This window comes from Procambarus clarkii, chromosome 79 (genome assembly GCF_040958095.1).
Source record: "Procambarus clarkii isolate CNS0578487 chromosome 79, FALCON_Pclarkii_2.0, whole genome shotgun sequence".
Classification (NCBI taxonomy): Eukaryota; Metazoa; Arthropoda; class Malacostraca; order Decapoda; family Cambaridae; genus Procambarus; species Procambarus clarkii.
In genome coordinates this window covers 9,790,351-9,805,781 of record NC_091228.1, presented here as the reverse complement: position 1 = coordinate 9,805,781, position 15,431 = coordinate 9,790,351, and the positions used below count along the sequence as shown (strand labels likewise).

The 15,431-nt window shown below is 43.0% G+C and overlaps 2 protein-coding genes across 2 annotated transcripts in view; one reads left to right on the top strand and one right to left on the bottom strand.

The window, feature by feature from the left end:
- Positions 1-1,590: 1,590 nt before the first annotated feature.
- On the top strand, positions 1,591-2,841 carry LOC138357656 (uncharacterized). Its single transcript, XM_069314662.1, has one exon. It carries the CDS (start codon positions 1,591-1,593, stop codon positions 2,839-2,841), a length of 1,251 nt encoding a protein of 416 aa, XP_069170763.1.
- A 4,768-nt stretch (positions 2,842-7,609) lies between these two features.
- Positions 7,610-15,431, bottom strand: part of LOC123764583 (alpha-crystallin A chain) — a 44,040-nt gene continuing 36,218 nt past the window's right edge. The window contains exon 6 of the mRNA XM_069314537.1: positions 7,610-7,925. Within this exon, the coding sequence (XP_069170638.1) occupies positions 7,854-7,925 (72 nt within the window). The 3' untranslated portion in view covers positions 7,610-7,853. The remainder of the gene's footprint in view (positions 7,926-15,431) is intronic.

The window sequence follows — 15,431 nt, the reverse complement described above, 5'->3', positions numbered from 1 at the left end:
CAATAGTGTTTCTTAGAGTTAGACTAGATGTGAGTATTTGGCAGTCACAGGTTGTGCTTCTTCTTCTCTATGACAGCACTAGGGCGCACAATAAATTGCAGCTCACACACAATAATGCTGGCGTTCTTAGGTTTAGGCCCAAAGTGAAGTAGAAGAAAACCGCATTAAGTACGATGTCGGGATACTTCCAAACCTCGAATGACTTTCGTGTGTGTCCATGTTTATTCATTTGATACTAGTGCAAAACTTTTGCTATTTTCAGTCTCAAACAATTGCCACTGCATTACCAACTGAAAAAAAAATAAAATTCCCCCAGGGCTCTGCCCCCCGATCCGTTTTCTGTAACAGTTACCTTACAACCGTTTTCTGCAACTAATAGTGTATGCAGCAAAGCACAACCTAATCTATATTACATTGCTTACAGGTTATAAAATTCTTGAAGGTTAATCCTTTATTCAATACTAATTATTAATTACTAAGAGCTATTAAGGCTTCCGATAGGTAAATTACTGTACTCCGACAGGATGCAACTATAAAAGCGGTTTAAATCGTTTAGAAAATCGCTATTTTTAGCCTAGATAACATAACATTTAAAAAAGATCATAAGCACACCACATTCAAAAGCGCATATCTAATATTTCATGACATGAGATTACAAACAGAACATTTATCTATGATCCAAGAGAGTTGAAAACTTCAGTAAAGTTCATATATCAAACCGGAAAAAAAAATTGTACCAACATACATATATCTAAATGTTCTTTTACCAAACCGCAAAAGTACCAAAAAAAATAATTATTTTTCCATTAATTCCTATAATAATTTCTGAAAGCTAAGAACGTACGATTCGTGACTATTGCCAATTGTCACCATAGGTACTATCTAAACAGGAGGATGAGTTGTCAAGAGTCATATTTCCATCAGGCATCGTATTTTAAAAACTGCATTTGAGTTTGGGCAAAATCTGACCAATCACAATTTTTAACTTATATACATATTTTCGGTATAAAATGTCGAAATTTAAAACTCTAAATACGTGCAATCATGATCAGCAACTTGCAACCGTCACAGCCGGACGTGTTCTCGTTGCTCCAGCTCTAACTCTCGCACCTAGCACTGCCAGATGGGTAAATAATTGGCATCAAGACTTGCGTCACTCAAGACGGTCCGACCCCCCCCCATCTCAACTTGGTGTTTAATGCCGAGTAGAGACGGTAGGCCATCTCCAGTGACGTGTAGTCTTTGAGAGAGACCCATCGTCCACCAGGAAGTTTACCATGCGCCACAAACGCTACAAGGTCCGGGGAACGCCCCTTGACGAGCACCCGTTCTCCAATACATCTCTCCTGAAGGTATTTAGAGAAGTTACAGAAGTGACACCCAACGACATCAGACAGGAAGGCACTGACATCCTCTTCTTCTTCTATAGTGAGGAGGACCTCGACAAAGTTCTGTTCTACAGCCCCACCTTTTCTCAGACATCACCTTCATCTCAACTTCCCACGTCAGTACCTTGCTGCACGCTTTGTCATTGTTCATGATCTCAGCCAGTGGATCGCAGAACAAGATCTAGGAGATAAAAGTGCATTCATGAACGACTTCAATGAATCCAACCCGGGCTTATGGCTCCAGGAAGCTAACTTCATCAACAGATATCACTCCTTGAAGCTGACCTTCCAGACCGTAGATTCGGCTACTCTGGCTAAAAGAAATGGTGTTTACAGCTTCGGTATCCACATTCCTCAATTCCGTGTGAAGATGGAACGTTTCCACATCGTTAACCAGTACCTCCGGTGCTACGAGTACACCCACTCCACCAGCATGTGTAATCAGCGTATTCAGAAGTGTAGCCTCTTCTCAGCTGATCACCATTATTCTATCTGCACGTCAGAAACACTATGCGGCGATCATCCTGCAATCTTCATTCGTTGTCCTCATAGACAAGAAGTCATCAAGAACATGGAGAAAACCACATCTTCTGCCGGAGCTAGTACCTCTGATGCAACCAACCAATCAGCGACCACCTCAACTTCAAATTTCAACGTCCAAGCCACCATTTTCCCAGAGCTTCCGGGAGAACGACCCACTGCTACTGCTACTTCTACTAGCCAGTGGGAGCCCAGCTCCCAACCAACCAGCCACACATCGAGCCAGCCACTGCCACCTCCAGCCCACCCCGACCAATCACTATACAGCACAGTTCAAGCGTTGACATCAGCGGCCAGTATGATAGTTGGCAATAACCCCCAAGTATATGTTAGAATTCTAAATATTCTCTACAAAGCAAATGGTCTCCCAGCTTTCAACGTTCCTGATGAAGTTTACACCAACACCACTTCAACCACTAGTTCTCAAGATCCGGATCCGGTCTCGGACATCACCGTGAACGCCGCCGTGCTGACGGATCTACTATCAACAGCTGCAACGCCGGCTCCTCCAGCAACATTATCACTAGCCACCCAGACGCCGACGCCTCCTCCATCGACAACTGCCACAGTTCCACCTATCATGTGTGAACCCTCTGAATGTTCTACATCAGCTGCAGGTCCCATCAAGCCTCAACAAGCAAGAACTCATCCCTCAAGATCCAGCACCTCTGCTTCTGAGTCAGCCGACTCATCGGATGAGGACGTCTCGGTTGGAACACCATTACCTCCACGGAAGCACCCCAACACAACCGAAGATTTCCTGCTGGACACTACCTCCAACGATAGCCTCACCATGTCAACGCATAGCAAGACCAACAGACCGGCCAGGAAGCCTGGGAAGAAGAAGAAGAACACCGACGATCTACACCTGAGAAAATCAAGTAAACAGAAGAACACCGACGAAATGCTATAAAGAACGCCGCGACGAGAAGCCCTGCCTCCTTAAGACACATCAGCGAGCAACCATGAGAAACTCCACTTTACCACCAAACCACAGCGCCAGCTGCAATTCTTACCCACTGTGGTTGGGCCACCGAATTTTCTCCCCCCTCTTCGACTTGTCTCCAGTTCCTAGTTCAAGATTTCTGCATCCTCGCCCCTGTCTTCAATTCCCTGCTTGACTGCTCTAGGGTCCATGGAACGCAGAACGTGTAATCACCGTGAATTAACAAAAAAAAAATAATAATTCTCAGGAGTCATATTTCCTATAGGCATCGTATTTTGAAAACTGGAGGGGGACTTATGCAAAATCTGACCAATCACTGTTTTCTCTAATTTGCATATTTTCGGATTAAAAAGTCGTAATTTAAAACTCCAAATACGTGCAATCACCCTGAATTCCGGGCAGAAATAACGCTGAAGCGTCATATTATTCATCGTATTTTTAAAACTGCAAGAGGATTTGGGGAAATTCTAACCAATCTCCGTTTTCACTAATTTGCATATTTTTGGTATAAAAAGTCGTAATTTAAAATTCTAAATTCGTGCAATTACCCTTAATTCTCCCCGTAAATAACGTTCAGGAGTTATATTTCTGAGAGGAATCGCATTTTGAAAACTGCAGGGGAATTTAACTTAACGGGGCCTCGTAGCCTGGTGGATAGCGCGCAGGACTCGTAATTCTGTGGCGCGGGTTCGATTCCCGCACGAAGCAGAAACAAATGGGCAAAGTTTCTTTCACCCTGAACGCCCCTGTTACCTAGCAGTAAATAGGTACCTGGGTGTTAGTCAGCTGTCACGGGCTGCTTCCTGGGGGTGGAGGCCTGGTCAAGGACCGGGCCGCGGGGACACTAAAGCCCCGAAATCAACTCAAGATAACCTCAAGATAACATAATTTTCTTCATTAGGCAGCTGCTCGCCCTTTCTTAGCAATTCGTAATTTCGTAATCTGAGCTTGGCTTCCACACATATAAATTAATAATCATAATAAATCAATACTCTCACTTTTCACTGCGTCAGGCATACCACATGTATTTATTCCTCTTGTTAGCCAACAGGTCTCCTCTTTAGTGATTAATCTTCCTGCGAATCAACACCAGAACTATCTATCAGTTTGGCCTCGAGTAAGTACAGTCCTCTTGCAGTCCCACATAATCGATGCTGCCTCTACCATGAACGAACTGCGTCCACCATTTATGAACCTGTAATTTTATCGCAACAAAATAATATAATTTCAAAAACCGCTATACAGTTGTTAAATAAAACTCTTCTTATAACCCGAACATCACCAGTCGGTCTGCATCAGAAATCTTCACGTGCCTGCAAACCCCCATCAGTCAATCACCGACTACCGCTGCACAAGCATGTGTCGCTCCCGCCTTCATCATGTCATTTCATTTTAAACTCCTTATATAATCTCCTTATTTATGCAAACATTTTTAATTTACACTTCACACACAATCACTGTGAACTTGATATTTCTGCATTAGGCAACCTATGGTAATTTAAAAGGCTCTTACCGCAAAATAATGACGTGATGACGCTTGCTGGTCGACGTAAAAAAGGCGCTCTTCCAAGTGGCCCATACAAGTTAATTTTGACTGTCACTGTTGACTTTTTTATGTGTTGACTTGAGTGTGGGAGCGGGGGGAGGGGGTCAGTGCACAGGTACCAGATGTTCACCTGCCCAAACGATCATCTTGAAGGTTACATAGAGGCCTCTTCTTGGCCCTAACACAGTGGACCATCACGAAACGACCACCCAACAGGCTTCAGGTCACCCCTTTTCGTCGTCACTCTCCGAGACACACTACTATTCGTCCTCCCACTTTTCCAATAGTCGTTTTTCTCATGAGGTGATGCCCGAGGAGGGAGGGGGAGAAGCCATATTGAAGATGGAACTGTGTTAATGTGTCAGCTGTCATCCCGAGTATTGTGATCTACAAGTTATTCTCGTGGAGCTGAGCAGCTCAGATTCACACCATCGGTTCCTGGGAAGTCATTTTCTGTTCAATGTTGTTGTGTTAGAGTTCTTTCATTTATTTACATACTGTAGCGGTTATAATGTATGCCTAATAACACCAAAGGATAACCAAATTTAATATCATCCCAAAAGTTATATTATTTGAATAATTCATAGAAACTGAATACATTATAGTAGTAGATTTTATGGTGTTACGTGTTAACAGGTAAAGTGAGACTGTGGAAGTTACTAATGTGGAACATTATCTAGTGAAACAAAACAACATGACTGATTCTTGTCCGGATCTGGTCCTAGATTCACGAAGCTCCATGTATGTCTTCGTAAGTAAGTGTGCTATGAAGGTTCCTAAGTATTGCCTATGGACGTTCCTACGTCCAGTTCAGAAAGATGTACTTACGAAGATTTTAGCAATTTCACTTAAGTCTCGTTAGAGGTCACTAGGGCGTTTCGTTTGGCCAATCAGAGAGAAGGTAGCATTTTTCACCTTACAGCTGTAGCCAATCATGACGCTGACATATCGGAGCTTACCCGTGTTCAATTGCCACATATTTACATCAAATTTTCTTATAAAATTTGTACATTTTGAAGTAAAACTAGGTTTTTCAACTTCTACAGCCAGCACCGTCATTGCAGTAAACAAATATGTTATATATTTTTTTTTTACCTACGTAATTCTAAGAGATATTGTGTGGCTTTCCTTTTCGCTTCCAAGACTTGAGAAGCGATGGTATTTATTTACGTATACATTTACCTAAATTTACTCAAGGGCCACAAACTATCTAGTGGCCTCGACGAGGACAGAAACAAGCCACCTCGTTTTTAAAGGTCCCGCCAATTGTCCTAATGATATTTTCTAGCTGGATTTTGGCATTAACGGCTTCAGGATTTAGGCAGTTCCATGGGTTTATAAACCTCTGGGTGAAAAAAACATGTTTTCAGTCCTACTTAAGTGGACATACTCTCCAACACTATATTTGTGATTTCACTGTTATCAGTGACTTCAGTCCAAATGGTATGAGGTACTTTGAGCTCTGTAATTACTTCATACACTCAAGATTATTGGAAGATATTCTTGTGCTGTACCTAGATTTTGCTAGTGGGGGCTAATATTTATTATTACCAATATTATCCTTATTAAATCATAAATGTTAACCATGGATCATTAAGATCCCATATTGATATGTAATGTTAGTAATGTTGACCAAACGACACACTAGAAGATGAAAAGACGACGACAATGTTATTAATACTGTATTCTTTTGAATCATTAAATTGTGTAGTATGTCTCAATTTTTCACTTCTTTGGATATACAGTAGAAATGATAGTTTAAAAAACCCTAAAAATTTGTTGCATTATATCTTTTATGTTAATAACTGGATCAATATTTTTACAGCTGACAGGATTTGTTTTACTCACAGGTGCATTATCTGCTAAAAAAAAAAAAGGTTTATTGTTACACACAATGCTGCTACATAGCCTTCCCGGCTTGGTGCCTTCTTTTGATAATTACTTATTGTTACACACAGCCAAATTGTGTAACAGGAAGAGGTCTTGGACCCCTGCTTCTTCCCCCCCCCCTCTCTCTCTCTTTTTAACAAGCCATAATAGTCCATATATGTAGTCATAATTATATGCCTAGGTATTCAATGACAAAAGTTTTTGAAATTTTTACCCTTTCCTAACATCATGTGTGCAGCATAATTTTTCTTTTATGTCTCACCCAGATTTAATTTAAAAATTAAACCAAACAAAATCAATTAATAATGGGTATGTATAGCTAAAGTACACCGATAGCTATACTTATTGCTAGGTGAACAGGGGCATTTGGTGGTGGTAAATGCTCCCACCAGCACGGGATCATCACCTCTCATATTTCATGTTCATCAGTGTTTATTTACTTTAATTACTACTGGTATAATATATTGCTATTATAAAACTAATTGTACTATCATAAAAGACATATTTACTACAAGTTTCAAGTTGAGAATGCTTATATAGCTAACAATAAGGACTCCTTCTTGATGAGACTCTCCAGCTAAAATGTTTATTTATAATAAAATTGATCCTCCGTGTTGTATAGTAAAGAACAATTGAGTTATATCTAGTTTACGTAAAGCTACGTGTGGTCGAGAGTGTCCTTAGCGCGACGGTGTGTACTTACGAAGATTTTCATACTTAAATGCCAACCTGAATACCGACGTAGCCGCAAGAAAGATGCTAAGAAGGAAAACGCTCATAAGTACGAACGTAACTGCTTCGTGAATCTGGCCCCTGTATCTTAACGACGCCATGATCCACGTGACTGAATAGAGTCCGGCTTGGATACTCAGAACTTCTACTATGACAGCTAAGCTGTGATATGTTTTAAATAATACCCATAACGTTGGTAGATTGAAATAATATGACTTTACAATAATTAATCCAACTAATAATAATAACTCATTGATTAATTTTCGTGTGGTTGAAATTATAAATCCTTAAATTGTATGAAGTGGAAGTTTATCAGTGAAGATTACTAATAAAATATACAGTCTGCTTAGAAAGAATAAATAAATATCTGAGATTAAATTTAGTCTAAATAAATACAAAGGAATTATTCACTGGTAAACTTTCCTATATATGAGGCTACATGAGTTCATAACACTGGCCACTCAATCTTTGCCAGAAATATAAATTTAGATGTAAGAAATTACAAGATATGAATGAATGATGTGTATAATGGTGTAGCAGGTTTACAGGAGAGAATAAAACAATAAATCAGTAGGGATAACTGGATATTATTAACGAGTTAGTAACTATGAATAGCTTGTTTGCAAGCAATTTAAATACAGTAATGTCGAAATTAGATCCTTGGTACATGAGTTGTGTGTTCAAAGAACTGTGATCCAGGCTAGCCTGTGAATCTGCCGTTGTCGTAAAGCTTCAGAAGCTGTGAAAATATTTAGCAGAAGCTGGTATAGTCCCTTAGGACGAGGTGAAAGTTCATTAGATAGACTGCTGGCTACACCTTGCTGGGCTCGTCAGTCTTCCGGATAGGCACGTCCCGTTGTGTAGGTTGGGGTGGCTCCACAGGCTGAGAAAACAAAGGGAACTTCAGCATAAAATGATATACGAGCTCTTATAGCTCCCAAACATCTCTCACTCTCACATATCTATACAAAAGATGTGGGAAAAACCTGCTGGGATTGATATAAGAGGAGACTACTAGGGACTTGTACTGAACTAAATTAAAAAATTACTGTCTGCAAATTAATTCATCTAAAATCTCTAGCTAGGGTTGTAAATCCTAGCTCCTCTTTTCCTAATAACAGATTGTAGGCTGTAAGGGACAGGTGGGGTGAATGAATTAGTTGATAGACGTTCCAGTCCACATGTAGACAGGGATCTCACATCAGCTTGTATTTTATACAAGGATAAGATTTGATAAATTTAGTTATATGACTGAACACTGGCTCAGTTTAAATCAGGGATTTAAACATACATAGTCTAACCTAGCACCATAACTATTAACAGCCAATATGTACTTATACTATAAACAACAATTTAAATAGTAAAAGTATAATAAATGACTTTAAATGTATTCTAAGTACTGTTACCTAAGTACTAAAATTATATTCAATTCAATGAACTTATATGATAACTTATAAAATAACTAAGCAAGCAATTGTTAACTTAATTTATATATTCAAGTATATATGCAGACATATTTATATTCAATTTATATGATTATGTATAGTCAGCTTGACTGAATCCTTTTCCTCACAATGGACACTCATGAGGCTTTATTTATGCATTGCGACTGAATCTTTTTCTGACACAAATGGACACTCATGAGATCTAGTGCTTGGATAAGGACCTACTGCTCTTCTACAATATTAATAAACTTACTGAAAAATGAGGTGTTGCCTCGTTTTTTAACCGACAGACAGATTTATAGGATATTAAAGTCACACAAGCATACAATTGGCCAATCATATACCAAAATAACCTTCAATATACTTCTCTGCCAGTCGGAGTGCCTGTCTGACAGGGTGCCAGACTGATTAACTTTCTCTTGTTGAGTTTAGGCACGATATTTTATATCACAGCTTTGCTGTATGATGATCTGGTAGCGTTGCTACGTGATTGACCCTGCAGTTGCAGAAGAATGATAGTTGATGAAGATTAGGAATGAAGGTGGTGGAAACCGTGTCACTATGAGCTCCACTATATACTCCTATTTTATATAAATGTTCTAGGATTTTCCTTGTAGATATTGTCCAGGTACTCCCCCAGTTCTAGAGAGTGTTCACTGGTGATAATAATATTAGATAAGGTGTCCTTGAGCTGGTAATGTTCGCTAAGGATCCGTCACACTTGTTCACAGTTGTCAACAACGCGTGGTGCTGTCGGGCTTCGAGGGCGCTTCTCCCCCAGATCCCCTCCCATGCCCCCAGAGCACGGAAGTCTTCTATAAGTATTGATTGATTATTTTTACAGTTTAGACTTGTGATTGAGATAAGATGTGATTATAATATAATTAGAAATGGGATATAAAGATTAAAAGTAGTACTTGATAGTACTACTGATTCTTATTAAGGATTCGATTTGTAATCTCTACCGGAAACGAATCAATGTTCCAATAGTTTTTCAATTAACCAATCCTTTTAGAAGCTTCTGGATCCATGAGAGATCATGCACTATGTCACGTAGGCATCTATAGGGCCCTATGGCGTACGGGATCATAGTGGCATTGTCATCTAGGATCAAGCTGTATAATGAATCTATTATGATTCGGATATGATTTTGATATGATTTGATACGATTTTGATATGATATAGATATAATATAGAAATTATACATTTCTTAGATGATTATTAGATATGGTGGGTAAAAATTTCCCACAAAAGACTTGAATGCCCATATTTTTATGACTGCAGGAGGGATGGTGTCGACAACGCATTTTTTTCATTCAAAGTCAAGATGAATTAAAAAACACAAAGGGTAAAGTTTAGATGGAATTGCGAAGAAATTATTCAATATCTATGTCTAAAAGTCATTGATTTCGAGAATCAATGACTGAATATATTTGGGAATAAGAGAATTGATATCCCTCATCTTTTACACTTGTCACTGCTCTCAGAGATGTTCCTCACCCTTCTCACAGTTCTCTCTCTCACTACTCACAAACTTCTCTCTCACTGCTCACATACTTCTCTCTCTCTCTCTAATTTGTCAAATAGTTCTCTCTCTCTCTCTCTCTCCTACTTGTCAAATAGTTCTCTCTTTCACTGCTCGCACAGGTCTCTCTCTCACTGCTCACACAGTTCTCTCTCTCACTGCTCACACAGTTCTCTCTCTCACTGCTCACACAGTTCTCTTTCTCACTGCTCACATAGTTCTCTCTCTCACTGCTCACACAGTTCTCTCTCTCACTGCTCACACAGTTCTCTCCCTCACTGCTCACACAGTTTTCTCTATCTCACTGCTCACACGGTTCTCTCTCTCACTCCTCACACAGTTTTCTTTCTCACTGCTCACACAGTTCTCCTTCTCACTGCTCACACAGTTTTCTCTATCTCACTGCTCACACGGTTCTCTCTTTCACTGCTCATATGGTTCTCTCTCTCACTGCTCACACGGTTCTTTCTCTCACTGCTCACACAGTTCTCTTTCTCACTGCTCACACAGTTCTCTCTCTCACTGCTCACACAGTTCTCTCCCTCACTGCTCACACGGTTCTCTCTTTCACTGCTCATATGGTTCTCTCTCTCTCACTGCTCACACGGTTCTCTCTCTCACTGCTCACACGGTTCTCTCTCACTGCTCGCACGGTTTTCTCTCTCACTGCTCACACAGTTCTCTCTCACTGCTCACACAGTTCTCTCTCACTGCTCACACAGTTCTCTCTCACTGCTCACACGGTTCTCTCTCTCATTGCTCACACAGTTCGTTTCTCAGTACAGTTACTGTCTCTTACAGGTTATGAACACGATTAGAAAAACGGATCAGTCACTTAAATAAAGTATAAAGTTACAGAAAGCTGGTGGCCAGGAGCTGATGCATGACCCAGGAAGTACATTTAGGCGAGTAAGTACTCATACACACATACAGGTGTGGTCACCTGTGTGTGTCACACACACACACACACACAGAGGGAGGTGGTCACGTTACGCCGCGCTCGCCAATGAGGCTTCATATTTCGGGACATCAGAGGGATACACGTGAAATTCGGTGTTCAGTGATAATACAAAATGCCTCACACCAATTAAAAACTAGCATATTTATGGATTGTGTCCGATAGGGAATATTAGACAAGATCAGGGGTACGACAACAGTGCCAGGACAAGCACGTGGGCCACTGCATGGTCAGAGTGTACACAACTAGATGCGATAGTGAAGATCATACCAAATAGTGAATAGGATAGTGAAGAAGTGAATCTAAACGTGTGGCATTAGAACAATATCGGTGCTAAGAGGAACAAGAAGCAGAGTACTGGTGATAGATAGCGACAAGTTGGAGGGACCTACGCCTGGCAGCGGCGTGGATGGGGACAGCAGTCCTACACCCGACTGTCAACAGTACTTTTAACACCTGTTTGTGCTGTGGGATGTTTTGAATTGATGGTAAGGTAAGGCCTCTCACAAAGTCAGTCAGTCAAACAGTGTTCAGTGTTATTGCTTTTTAATAGTTAGTCTTGGATATAAGTTAACAAACGGAAACGATCCTCAAAGGAAATATTCGGCTCATGTGGGAACTAGTTTGTGGCACCGAAGTGTGAAAAAAACACCTTACCCTACACCGAGACAACTCCCCACCCATTCTCTCACCCCCACCCTCTCCCATCATAGCAACAACAGTACACACAGCCTCCCAACCATATGGTCCACACCCTCCCATAACCCTCCCACTCTAATCCGCCCCACACACCTTCACCATCCCCTCCCTCTCTTCCACCTCACTCCCCCCCCCCATGCACACTCACACACATCTCTCTCTCTCTCTCCCTCCCCCCAATGAAAAAAGCTGCCTATGATCCGACAATCCTAAGGCGCATAATAGAAGAGCAAATGTATAGCATAGCAGTAGCAGGAGCCACCCACATCTTCACAGACGGATCGGTGGACACAGAAAATGAGAGTGCTTGCGCTGCTCTTTGCACGACCAGCGTACAGGCATATTGGAGACTGGGAGGACTAGTATCATCAACCCAAACTGAGCTGTTTGCCATACAACAGGCATTCGCATATGTGATTGCACAAAACACTCAAAATGCAATCATACACACAGACTCAAAAGCTGCACTTCAAATACTAGGACAAAAACAGTATGGAAAGATAATGTGGAAATAATTACCACCATTTTGTATCTTGGAGCAGTCGCTAAAGGTAAAGGACTCAACATAACTTTAAACTGGATCCCATCCCATATTGGAATCCCATTAAATGAAAAAGCTGATGAAATTGCTAAATTGGCAACTCGTCATCCAGTGATACATAAAACAATTCAACCCAGCCTAGAGAACATAAAAAACATCATCACCAAAAAACTCTCACATTTCAACAAAGCCAACCTGCACCAGAGAATAGCTGAAGGTTCGCCATCTGCAACATGGTATCTTCAGGCAACCAAATTAGAAAGGTTAAATATCCCAAAAGGAATCCACAGGGAAATAGCAGTTAGGCTACATAGACTACGTCTAGGTTACAGATGCAACTGGGAGATTGGTGAACCCCGACAGAGAGAGTGCATCTTCTGCCAAACTGTCACAGAAAAGCCATTACTTCACTATCTTCTGGAATGTGAAGCAACCAATGACCTTAGAAGAGCTTTAAGAGTTCCTGAATCATGTAGTGGCCACCCTGAAGCCATCAACACAGCCACTCTCCTGGTCAACAAAGGTGTCCAGCAGCTGGACACCCTTATAAAGACTGTGAAGCAGTATCCTCCTCCGCGATAACAGCTTGATGGTTAAATGCAACCTCAGAATACTGAGAAAAAAAAATTGTACCACTTACGGGCTATTCATGCCCGTGCCACCTCTTGGGTGGCTTAATCTTTATCAATCATCAATCAATCCCCCTCCCCTCTCTCCCCCCCCCCCTCTCTCTCTCTCTCCCACTTCTTCCTCTCTCCCCCTTTTCTCTCCTCGCCTCTCTCTTTCTCTCTCTCCCCCCTTCCTCACTCTCTCTCCCCCCTCTCTCTCTCTCCTCTCTCTCCCTCTCCCTCTCCCTCTCCCTCTCCCTCTCCCTCTCCCTCTCTCTCTCTCTCTCTCTCTCTCTCTCTCTCTCTCTCTCTCTCTCTCTCTCTCTCCTCCCTCTCCCTCTCCCTCTCCCTCTCCCTCTCCCTCTCCCTCTCCCTCTCCCTCTCCCTCTCTCTCTCTCTCTCTCTCTCTCTCTCTCTCTCTCTCCCTCTCCCTCTCTCCCTCTCCCTCTCCCTCTCTCTCTCTCCCTCTCTCTCTCTCCCTCTCTCTCTCTCCCTCTCTCTCTCTCTCTCTCTCTCTCTCTCTCTCTCTCTCTCTCTCTCTCTCTCTCTCTCTCTCTCCCTCTCCCTCTCCCTCTCCCTCTCTCTCTCTCTCTCTCTCTCTCTCTCTCTCTCTCTCTCTCTCTCTCTCTCTCTCTCTCATAGGGTAAACATGGAAGGGGCACGAACTCGGGGTGACAAACGCAGGATGACAATCACGGCTGGAACAAACTCAGAGGATGGGATGGAACAGGAAGCCTGGATGAAGGGAGTATTCCAGCAAATGTGGGATGAATTCAGTGAAGGACTGAGGGTAATGAGGGAGACAGTAGCCTACCTGCAGGATGAACTAAGGGCAGCAAAGGAGGAGATAAGATGCCTGAAGGAGACTTCTTCTCCACAATACCAGACACAAGCCGTACCTCAGGGAGATGGGAATGCTACTGTGGAGGGGACCTCCACAACACAGCTCTCATTTGCTGAAATGCTTAAAAAGAGTCCTGAAGCTAGGTCTGCAGTTAGGGAAGTGGCCACTTCCATGGTCTGCCATGGAAGTGGCTCCTCTCAGGAAGCAGCTAGATGTACTAGCTGGCTGATAGAGATAAAAAGAGCAGTAGTAGTAGCAGGCATTAAAGAGCAAACAGGGACTAGCCCAAATGAGCGGAGAGACAAGGACAAAAACATAGTTACCGAGATCCTTAAAGAGGTAAGGATGGAGGGAAATGAACAAAATGTTGAAAAGGTTTTCAGGCTTGGAAAGTACAACAAGGACAGAGACCGGATGATAAAAGTGGTCTTCATGAGCGAAATCATGAAAGAGGAACTGTTAACAAGGAAGAGCGGTCTAGCAAATGTACAGAAGTTCAAAAAAGTATTCCTGAAGAGGGATATAAAAAGGTAAGTGAGAAAGCAGGCAGCAGACGCGAGGAAGGATCACAGGGAGAAAGGAATCAGAGAACCACAACCCCAAACCTTTCATTCTCAGAGGGGAGTGGGGAATCCTCCTCAAACAGTGCAATAGCCACAGGGAGTGGGGCACCACACCCACATTCTACCCAACAGATACGCTACCTGCCCCGTCCCCTGTCAGCCCCCACTAAGTACCCACCTAAGGCACTCTACCCCCCCCCACCCCCCTCCTCCCACTCCCCCCTCGCCCCAGGACCTCCCTTCTCCCCCATCCCCCAAGCCCTCCCTTCTCCTCATGCCCTCCCATCTCTCCCACCCCCAAGCCCTCCGTTTTCCCCCGCCCCCCTAATCCCACCCCATCTAAGCCTTCCTCTCTCCAGCACTCCCCTAAACCCTTCCCTCTTCCTCACCCACCTCAGCCTTCCCATTCCCCCCACGCCTCCCCCCTTTTCTGCCCCCCCTTCTCCCCCATCCCCCCAAGCCTCCCCTCCCCCCATGCTCCTCCAATTCTCGCCCTCTCACCCCCCCCAACCCTCTCAACCCCCCTCTACCCTCCCCCCTCTCACCCACTCCCCTTACCCCCCCTTCCCCCCTCTCACCCACTCCCCTTACCCCCCCCCTCCCCCCACCCCTCCCAAGCCCTTCCTCCTCCACCAGTCTCCCCATACCAGATCCTCCCAGCTCCTGCTCACCCCAGATCCCACAGGTCCCCCCCCCCCCAGAGGAGAAGCAGAAGAGAGTCAGTTTCAGGGTAATGTACTCGAAAATTATGGGATCACAAGCAAGACAAGTGAACTAAGGGAAAGGGCACAAGAAGTTAACCCAGATGTAATCGGACTCACTGAAGCAAAACTCTCTGGAATCATAACGAATGCCGTGTTTCCCCAGGAGTACACAGTAATAAGGAAAAAGAGGGAAGGTAGGGGAGGAGGTGGAGTGGCCCTACACATGAGAAAGGAATGGAGTTTTCAGGAGATGGCAATACCGGGCTGTGTGGGTTTCAGAGACTACATAGCAGGCACCATGACAATGGGAGGACCAAAAATAGTAGTAGCAGTGTTATATAACCCTTCACCAAATGACAGAAGACCCAATCAAGAGTATGAAAGCAACAACATGGCAGTTAACACTATAATTGAGAGGGCAGCCTCTGCTGCCTGTAGAAATAGATCCCACCTGCTCATCATGAGGGACTTCAATCACGGTAAGATTGACTGGGAGAACAAG

Excerpts from the sequence above, each read along its gene's own strand:
- LOC138357656 (XM_069314662.1), top strand. The coding sequence starts at position 1,591 with ATGAACGACTTCAATGAATCCAACCCGGGCTTATGGCTCCAGGAAGCT.